At 35.4% G+C, this 10,229-nt stretch overlaps 2 protein-coding genes across 2 annotated transcripts; one reads left to right on the top strand and one right to left on the bottom strand.

The window, feature by feature from the left end:
• Positions 1-1,558: 1,558 nt before the first annotated feature.
• TRIADDRAFT_56998 (uncharacterized protein) lies at positions 1,559-4,864 on the top strand (the record flags this gene model as incomplete). The annotated part of the gene is made up of 14 exons (XM_002113097.1): positions 1,559-1,661; positions 1,781-1,858; positions 2,145-2,207; positions 2,287-2,446; positions 2,613-2,713; positions 2,815-3,014; positions 3,091-3,205; positions 3,309-3,448; positions 3,572-3,733; positions 3,851-4,003; positions 4,070-4,183; positions 4,266-4,322; positions 4,654-4,699; positions 4,755-4,864. The coding sequence occupies 14 exons, from the start codon at positions 1,559-1,561 to the stop codon at positions 4,862-4,864; spliced, it is 1,602 nt and encodes a 533-aa protein (XP_002113133.1).
• Positions 4,865-5,467: 603 nt separating this feature from the next.
• Positions 5,468-9,024, bottom strand: TRIADDRAFT_37785 (expressed hypothetical protein). The gene is made up of 8 exons (XM_002112666.1): positions 8,862-9,024; positions 7,792-7,909; positions 6,941-7,057; positions 6,407-6,529; positions 6,119-6,179; positions 5,921-5,990; positions 5,797-5,831; positions 5,468-5,687 (listed from the first exon to the last, which is right to left on the bottom strand). The coding sequence occupies exons 1-8, from the start codon at positions 9,016-9,018 to the stop codon at positions 5,628-5,630; spliced, it is 741 nt and encodes a 246-aa protein (XP_002112702.1). The 5' UTR covers positions 9,019-9,024; the 3' UTR covers positions 5,468-5,627.
• Between the last annotated feature and the right edge of the window lie 1,205 nt (positions 9,025-10,229).

Below are 10,229 nucleotides of genomic sequence, written 5' to 3'. Positions count from 1 at the left end.
AGTTACCCTTGAAAATATTGACCTACTCATTGCCAAAAGCAGTTATCGTTGCACTGTAATATTGTACAGTTGTTTTTGAATGGCTTGTTATTACTTTTCAATGAATACATGCAGTATTACACCACCATTGATATTGAAGCCATGATAGAGTTGAATGCAAGCTGAAATTCAAGGAATGCTTTTAGTGGCCAAATCATGTTGATAGAGGTGTTCAGAAATCATGTCAGCATCTAGTACTAGCTGTCTACAGTAATAGCCTTACCACTGTAGTCTTATAAAGGTGCTTGAAAATATCATAACGTATAGTTTACTATGAATAAGTGATGCAGTAGTGGACGGCTATGGACATGATAGCCTGGATAGCAGAATAGATGAAGTCTGGAGGTCAATAATTTCACTGTATTTCATGTCATTGTGACATGGGTGTTAAAGAAGCCATGGCTACATACGGCAATAGTGTTGTAACAGCAGTATTATCAAGATATTTTAAAGTAATATGGTATAGGATTGACTACCAATAAAGGTGTCTACTGTAGAATGTAGTATCGGACGATCATTGACATTGCAGTCTTGATACAGTCATGATAGTAGAGTTGAATGGAAGCTGGAAATGCACATAATTGGATGGCTCGGGTTTTGAATTGTACACTATTGAAGGAATCGGTACAGGTCTAGGCGACTATTTTATCGTATTATAGCTGTAGTACAGTAAGATGAAGGTATTTTTAAGATAATGTATAATTACTAGATTAGCATTGGCTACAACATCGATGCAATGGTTTACTAGTGGATTTACCACAGCTGAGTACTATGTAACTGGTTAATACAGCCTGTAGTTGAACAACTTAATCCTTCATGTCTTTTAGGTAGTGGTGTAAATAAACCTTAGCTACAAATGAACAGTATTGATTTTATTTAGTGAGACACCGGTATCATGGGAATCAGCGACTGTTGACAATAAACTATTGAGAGTTCGGAGATTATTCCTTCATGATGTTAGAGCTAAGATGAAAGTGTGAACCTAAGAACGAACTATTTTTGCAATAATCTCGACCTTTCTGTCTGTACAACATCAACGAAAACCTTGCCTAATCTTAGTTGGTACTATGGTACAGTGTATTGTAACAGCCGTTTATGATATAGGAATATACACGTATTTCTTCTCATACAGTCAGTCATCACTTTAGGAATCGCTCACTCAGATGATTGGATTAGTTATGGACTACTAGAAAATATGTATACAATAAAATCATATTGGCATCTCTTGATTAATTTAATTTTTGATGCCGCCTAACATATGCAGATACGTTATATAGGCAGACAGTTTGATGTGGATATCTTGATGTCATCCTCATTGGAAACATAGAGAATAGATTTTATAGTTGTTCCTTACACTTACGATAACTCCAAGTCAACTTTTATCGTCTGTATGACCACGATCTATATCGTAGAATAATTGTAATTATTACAGAGATATAAAAATAATGAGACTATGTATTATATAAGATATGCTAGATCAAGTCTTTACAATATTTTTATTTGTGAATAATCATTCATTATGGATGTGTTACTGTTAGCTAAATCAAATAACGTGTTGCCGGCTGATACTAACCAAAAGGAAGCCCAAGATAATGGCAAACGCAAACTTACTAATGCAAATGGTAAGTCGTCTGTAAAAACTAAAAATTTTGATTCCTTAAATTGCACGGGTTATTTGCCTTATTTTCTTCATCATACATAATAAAAGCTTCTAAATTGCGTATCTCAATATTTTCTTCAGCGTTGGTTGCAGAGCAACAACAATCATCGAAAAAGAAAAAGAGAAAGAAGATAGCAACTCATATGGATCAAGAAAGTGGTAAGATGTGTCGATGTTATACTCGTTAATATTAACTTACGATCTATGATGTACAATTGTACATTACCTTTCAATCACTTATGGTAAATCTACACCTGTAATACGAGTATTTATGCTCGATGTCCTATTTCAGAATCATACTTCCCTGAAATTAATATACTTTTGTACAGTAAATCATGGTTTTTTCATTTATTAATTAATATTACATTGCAATATGTAACCCGGCTGAGCTATTTGACGCCTAATGCCCAGGCATTTTAACTCGAAATAACTATTGATATTATAGGTGTCCAATCCAAAATACAGAAACTCGATGACAGTAAACCTAACGAAGACGAAAGCGAAGTCGGTAAGTTAATTTATGTACGTAGTAGCTGGATTACCCTGTGCTTTAGATACCTTTTGTAATTGTCCTTTCGTTTTTAAAGCTACTAGCAACATCGAAGAGCTCATTGGGAATACCGATACTTCGTTTAGTACCTTAAAGTCATATATATCGGAAAATACTATAAAAGCCATAAGCGATATGTCATTTACTAATATGACCCAAATTCAGCATAAGACAATTCCGCATCTCTTGATGGGCAGGTAGTAACCTCTCAATAATTTATACAAATGCTGGAAATAATTATATCTGTCGATGTATACTGAATGTTTGTTGCTAGCGCTTCAAAGTAAAAATTATGGCTCTCTTTGTACTGCTCAGCTATCTTTTTGTATCATTTACTAATTATTCATATTTTATTGAAATTAGAGATGTTCTAGGAGCAGCTAGGACAGGTAGTGGCAAGACTCTTGCATTCTTAATACCTGCCGTTGAACTTTTACATAAATTAAATTTTATGCCAAGAACTGGTTAGTGTTGGCTTTAGTGCATTCCTACATGAACAGGCACAGGTTATTGTGTTGTTGCTACCTTCAACTCAGCTAGCAAATATTTTAATTGCACATGATAGGCACAGGAATTATAATTATTTCACCAACAAGGGAATTGTCATTGCAAACATATGGTGTAGCTCGTGATTTACTAAAGTACCATCGGTATACATTTGGATTAATTATGGGTGGTGCCAATAGGAAGACTGAGGCAGAAAAGCTACAAAAAGGTGTTAATCTGTTAATTGCTACTCCTGGAAGATTATTAGATCATCTTCAGGTACGTCATTTCTTAATCATAGCTGTGCAATATTAAGATGCTGTAGCCAGATCCTAATCGTGGTCATTAATTTTAGAATACAAATGGTTTCGTAAGCAAAAATCTTCAGTGTTTGATAATTGATGAGGCCGACAGAATTCTTCAAATCGGTTTTGAAGATGAAATGAAGCAAATCGTTCGATTATTACCTAGTTAGAATATTATATTTTCATCTTTTAATTTATTTTAGTGCGGCTATACTAGTTGAAGATTTGTTGCGGTAAAATACATATTTATTTTCTTGCTACTTTTAAGGTCGAAGGCAAACTGTAATGTTTTCAGCAACACAAACCAGAAATGTTGAAGACTTGGCACGAATATCCCTAAAAAAGTCCCCGTTATATATTGGTGTTGACGATGATCGAGATGTTGCTACTGTAGACGGCTTAGAACAAGTAAGTTCAATTATTGTAATTTGTAATTGTAAGTTTAATGAGATCAAGTGCATTTAATTTACATGATTCAGTAGTACATGCAATTCGTGAAGTAATCTCTTTTTTGTTGTTTTTCTTTATTAGGGTTACGTTGTTTGTCCATCGGACAGGAGATTTTTATTGTTATTTACTTTCCTTAAGAAAAATCGAAACAAGAAGGTTATGGTTTTCTTTTCCTCATGTAATTCCGTTAAATTTCACTCGGAATTATTAAATTACGTTGATTTGGCTGTGACGGACATTCATGTATGTTCTAAATAATACCCCAGAATTCACTTAATTCTTGCGCAATCAAGAGTGCATAATAGAGCACAGCAGTTCAATATATACTACTAAGGCATTACTCTTTAAAATATCCTTCAGGGTAGACAAAAACAACAGAAGAGAACTGCTACATTTTTTGATTTTTGCAATGCAAAAGAAGGAATCCTTTTATGTACTGATGTCGCTGCACGAGGCCTTGATATACCAGAAGTTGATTGGATTGTGCAATATGATCCTCCAGACGATCCTAAAGTGAGCGAAAGTATTTATAATTATAACATTAACACATCAAATGTAATCATCTTACGCTGTTATTAGGAATACATTCACAGAGTTGGTCGAACTGCCAGAGGAGAAAATAGTAGGGGACATGCATTACTTTTCCTTATGCCAGAGGAATTGGCGTTCTTGCGTTATCTAAAGCATGCTAAGGTACTATTGCTAGATCGTGTTGTCATCGTAACTTAGAAGCAAAAACTAAAATATGCGTCGAATTCTACTATGCACCACTCAGGTTCCTCTTAGTGAATATGAATTTGCGTCCACCAAGGTTGTTAACATCCAGTCTCAGGTAAGTAGTAGCTAATTTTTTGTGATAGGTTGAAACACAAATATTGCGAAATGGTTTATTTCAATTTATATCAGATCGTTTATGGTATCTATTATTTTTTCTCATGCACAGCTAGAGAAGTTAATCGAAAAGAATTATTATCTTCACAAATCTGCAAAGGATGCTTATCGATCGTATTTAATGGCATATGCGTCTCATCAACATAAAAATATCTTCAACGTTAACTCTTTGGATTTACAAGCTATTGCGAGAGCGTTTGGCTTTGCGTGTCCACCCAGTGTAAACCTTAGTATCCTTTTATCTGATATACTGCTGTCTACTATGTTTATAGTTTAAAAATGTGTTTGTTTTGTTTTCGTACAATTTTAACTTAACTGGTATTTAAAATAGATATTTCTAGTAGTAAAAAGGACAAGTTTCAACGTCGTGGAGGTAACAGTAGCTTTGGTAGTGGTTTTAAGAGATCTAACAAAGCTGAAAAGAAATCTCAAGTCTTTAATAGGTCTAATTTTGCCGGTGGAAATAGGCAGTTTTCTCGTTAAATGTGTTATTGCGCACTTAATTACGGACGTTATATTCGTATGATGATTGTCATTATGCGTGATACGAAGTTATAAATGCGTACAGTTTTTAAAGCTCTGGGTGCACAAGGGTCAGCTATTGAACTTTAGACTCTGATATGCAGATTGTATAATGCATTTAATACAACATGCACTTGATTGAAACTATAGTAGTCATATCGGTGATCGACACTATTGTGTATATTGTAATATTTACGTTTGCAACTTTTGATAGCTTTTACGTAGCTAGTGTACAAGAACTGCTAAAGTAAATTCCATTGTAAAATTTCACAATGGGGTAATCAGATTACTATATAATAATTTTAATTTTAAACCATTCTACTGATATTTTAACTACCCGTATCAATTTTGAAGTACGAAGAGCGTAACAATTATCTATACTGTATGTTACTTGCTGCGTCTACTGTTCGTCATTGGGCAGTAATTTTTTACTGTAATTAAAGGAAATAATTGTTAGTACTACTTTACTGCTTTATTGTTTCAGCTTAGAGGAACAAATCCTGAAATACTGCATCAATTATTTCAATAAATATAAGAGGAGAAGTTTTAAAAAGCATAGTTTCAGCTTGATATAAAAATACATTTATTGCTAGTTATCTTTATATGAGGTTTAGAACTACAATTGAGATCGGTTACGATCAATCATAATTATAAACTATTGACGTTTAAAAAAATATATCGCAAGGCTATTAACTTTGGTCTTGGCATTGTTGATGTTATTAAATTATTCGTCCTTGTTTTGTTCTGAGAAGTAGTCCAATTTCTTTTCTGGATCAGGTACAATCTACAAGCAATGGAGAAATGACCGTAATGATGAGTTGAAATCAGGATTATGGAAAAATCGAAATGTTACTGCTATTTCTTTATAGTCCAGAATATAAATTTATTATTACCGTAGCACCACCGGGCTTCCAATTAGCAGGACATACTAATAGAAAGTAGAGAAAAAGATGATTATTATCAGATAAAATGACGGTTGTTCAAAATCATAACCGCAAGTGCATTGTACGTGGATACCTTCCCCATGTTTATCTGTATATTGAAAAGCTTGCACCAGTCTTAGCGTTTCATCAACTGAGCGGCCGACCTACATGTCCAGTTAGCAAATACGAATACAGTATATCGTTATAAAGCGGCGCTGTGTCTTCTTGTTTTTCATCTTTTCTACTAATGAGATTATCATTATATTCAACTAGTGGCTTCACTTTTACTAACCGGTAAGTCGTTCATAGTAATTTGACGCAGAATACCTTTATCGTCAATTATGAAAAGACCTCTGCAAGCAAATACGTTTATCATATTTAGTAGGCACGTCAACATTACACTGGACAGACTTTCGCATCAATGACTTTATCAATTAGACTAAAAATGACATGAAAATTATGTTGAAATGAAGTGATTCAATAAACTCTCATGCCCGACACCGGTCGAAACACACAAGGTATCATAAACCCTCATCAAATAGACACAAACTTGTACAGTAGGCAATATTATCTAAGTGACCTTAAGGCATGGCCTTCCTTTTCTAAGTAGACACCGTAATCTCTAGCAATTTGATGTGTAATATCAGATAGCAGAGGTATTTTCATACTGCCAAGTCCACCTTGTTTACGGGTCGTCTTTACCCTGTGTAAAATTATAAATTATAAATTTTTTTATCAATCTGAAGCATGAAAACTGCAGAGCATAGATAAAAACTTTCAATTATTTTTGACAGTAGTCCTATTGAAAAATTGAAAGCTAGCTGTGACTCATTAACAGTGTAGCGTTTTTCAATTAAGTAGAAAATTTCGATTAATACAGACTACAATTGCTCATGATTTATAACTTCAGACTGAATAAGCTTATTTATTAAGTTTAATAAATCATCGTTATTCTTAATTGTAGAATAGGCCTATGTGATCGCTACTTGCTGTATGAGTACGAGTATATCGGTAAAATCAAGATCAATATTTTATCTAGCGACAACTATTACATCTGTTTATCGTTTCAATTTAAGTAAACAGTTGGAAAGAGTTTAGTAATAAGAAAACTTACCAAGCTAAATGAGTAAATTTTGAGTCAGTTGAACAAGCCACGACTTCAGCATTTATAGCATGAAATTCACTGACTCTGTCGCTGAAAGCGATAATTTCAGTTGGGCAAACGAAGGTGCTGTAAAGATATTATAAAAATAGGACATAAGCTCAGATGATTACAATTTCAACTATCGACCCATTCTCTGAGCTTAAAACGACTGCAAACAAATCAAGATAAGTAATAAAGTAGAAGATAACATATTGTAAGTATGCATTACAGAAGCCGCTACTCTATTTATCTCTTCAGGGTCTCTAGTAGAAATCATGCAGTTTGAACTATTTTATATCATCGTCATTAGTATCAAAAAGATATTCTTAATGGCCGTTAGCATATTGTATTTCAAAAGATTTTTAATAGGCTGTCTCGGGTACACTTGTATAAGAGAGAATAATGCAACTCTAGTCACGCTACTCCAGTACGGGATATCCACATCTTGCTCGCCTATGCATGCAAATGAGCATACGAATGGATGAATATTTTCGTGCATGCAATGTCATTACTGCCCTTATCTATAGTCATCGATTTAGGTGAAATAGCGTTTTATCTTTGGTATTATCCGACTTTGTTGATTACGTTGTGCAGCTTTAGCAAGGTCGCCAGTGTAGTATTAACTTGGTTTACATTTTAATGACAACGCTAGTATAAGTTACACGCATTTACGTACGTATACGAATATACATGCACTGTGTCAATATGTAGACAATAAGAGTATAGCGATATAACAAATTCGAGCAGGAAATATCACAATTGATAGTTTGTTAGTTTATAGCATTTTGATCTTATTTACTGATTGATGAAGTTCGACTTACAAATCCATCGGATAAAAGAAGAAGACCAAATATTTCCCTTTGTAATCTGATAATTTGATATCTTTAAAAGCTCCATTAATGACAGCAGTACCTTCAAAATGTGGAGCAGGCTTGGAAACTGTTGGATAAAAATATCATCAATCAAGGGCATTAGTGTTCGCTATGCCAACGCATTGTCTACTTTACTCAATGATTCATTTTTATCCTACAAAGAATTGGTGCAATTGACTGTTATGATGCAAGATGAATTCGCAAGCTATTGAAACAAAAGTCATTTTATAACTATAAGAGAGCGCAGCTGAAACATATGCGTATAGTTATGATTGAAAAGTATCCATTTTGCAGTATGACCAGTAAATAGAAAGGGTAGCTAGAACACTCTATTTCTTTTTTTTGGAACGTTACATCGGCTTTCACGGTATCTAAAGCAGTCTATAGCAACTAATCCAGGATTCATCCAAGAGCATGATTTCAATCCTTCTGCTCGTAAATTGCTTATTGGATGAAGTAACGCCGTCATTGATCACGTCCACGAGTATGGAGCTCCATTTTTACAGTAGCTACCTAGAAGACTGTACTCGTTCACACCTATTGTATCCTTGTTTCAAAATCCATCAAGACAGTCCAGTAGAATCCTGCCTAGGTACACATACAGTGATTATCATTGTTCTATCTTCTATTCTATTCCTATTCTATCCCATTCCAGAAAAGAAATAGAGAGAAGTATTGCCTGGATACCCATGTACAGCTGTGGTCATTCTATCATTTATTTATAATTTTCTATTTATTGACATTACAATCGTGCTGTCCTCTATTTTGATTATAACATAAGTGTCCATTCCAATTTCGGACCGCAATAAAATAGACGATGGTGTCCTATTATTCTATATGAAATGATTCTTTTTGACAGTCAAGCCTACAGAATAATTATTCCTTTTTTATATGAATAGGCTACACGTTGTATCCTATATGGCCATGAAGCTATTTTCACCAAACTAGTGAAGGAAATATCGTCCACGCCTCCATTGGCATGCAATTACGGATAATCGTGACAAATGGCAACAACTTACTTTTAACTTTGCTGTAATGCAAGTTATGCGATGCAGATCTTAATTGCTCTCCAGGATAGACATTACCACCAGCATAGGTATAACACTGATCATTAGCATGGACTGCTGATTCTATCCATAAGTAAGTAAGAAAGAAGGCCAACAAGAGGGATTTCATGCTTCTTTTTCGATTGCAATGATGGCGTCAAGACAGTCGAGACTTGATTGAGTGGCTGGAGACGCCGAGCAGGAGCAATGATGACGTCGATGGCTACAGTAGATACTGTAACTGTTGTACCGTACACTCTGCAACACAGTACTTTATACTGTAGTATGTACAGTACTGTGCACTGTAAAGTACAGTGTACAGTACAAGGACGACCAATGGAGAATACTGTAGCATGGACGATTGGAAAAAGGAATCATTTTCTTGCACGCTTGTTTACAATTATTCCCTTTAATGAATAATTAGTGTGTGATCACTCGATAGACTGGACTTAATATACTGTTTAGCTATGGCTATAACTTGACATCGCTACATGCATCTTATGAAAATCGATGCGATTTTACGATGCTACCTGCAGATCTGGCTACAGTAATTTACCTGTCAAGCCGTTTCTGCAGCATCAGCGATGGCTGCAGTGTCGGGGAGTGTCACAATCGACTCTATTCCATAGTTGTGGAGATCGCCAACAACAGCCCTTGATGTGGTTGAAGAATCACTCAACAACTACTGTACTATCTGTCAAGAACCAATCCACAATGCGGTATGCAGTGCTGTATATCACAGTACAGCAAATGATTTGAACCATCATCGATACTGGGGCGATTGGACAGTAAGTATCCTACATTGATACTAGTCTACAACATTTCGAGCTATGGTGTTGCCTAAGCATGATTGAGCAGAAGTGAAATATAATAATAGAAATGGCAATTTATTCAAGTGGCGCCTCCAAATGGAAAATTGAAAAGTTGAACGTGGCAGTTAACACCTTTCAGGTGCTCGACTACACAATATTCTGTAGCTCATTTCGTCCATGCTACCAGAACAGATTGACTGCAGTGTGGTAGCAGCCTAGCGACCTGACGACCATCCAGTAGCATCCATACAGAATTCCGTCCGGACGGACGACATTCCTCACCGAGTGAATAGAGAGTATCGAGGGACGTTAGCTACCGGTATTTTATAGCTCATACAGCACCAGCGCGTTCAATGGTACATGATAGAAATCACTACCCTACAATCGCTAGTATGGGTAGTGGTATAGACGAGGATGCTCTGATGTTCCACAGTATATCATACCCCCCCGCTCGATCTCCTTCGATTTAAAACAGGGCCGCGCTTCCAACCTGTTCCCGACCACCCCCCTAAAAGTAGCCAAAATTATC

The sequence above is a fragment of the Trichoplax adhaerens genome, genomic scaffold, assembly GCF_000150275.1.
Source record: "Trichoplax adhaerens TRIADscaffold_5 genomic scaffold, whole genome shotgun sequence".
NCBI classification, from domain to species: domain Eukaryota; kingdom Metazoa; phylum Placozoa; class Uniplacotomia; order Trichoplacea; family Trichoplacidae; genus Trichoplax; species Trichoplax adhaerens.
The sequence above is the reverse complement of the archived record's forward strand: the minus strand, read 5'-3'. Positions and strand labels throughout refer to the sequence as shown.

Excerpts from the sequence above, each read along its gene's own strand:
- TRIADDRAFT_37785 (XM_002112666.1), bottom strand. The coding sequence starts at position 9,018 with ATGAAATCCCTCTTGTTGGCCTTCTTTCTTACTTACTTATGGATAGAA. Across the intron at positions 7,058-7,791 it reads TTCTTTTATCCGATGGATTT|CACCTTCGTTTGCCCAACTG; the intron begins GTAAGTCGAACT and ends ATATCTTTACAG. Across the intron at positions 5,832-5,920 it reads TACAGATAAACATGGGGAAG|TATGTCCTGCTAATTGGAAG; the intron begins GTATCCACGTAC and ends ACTTTCTATTAG.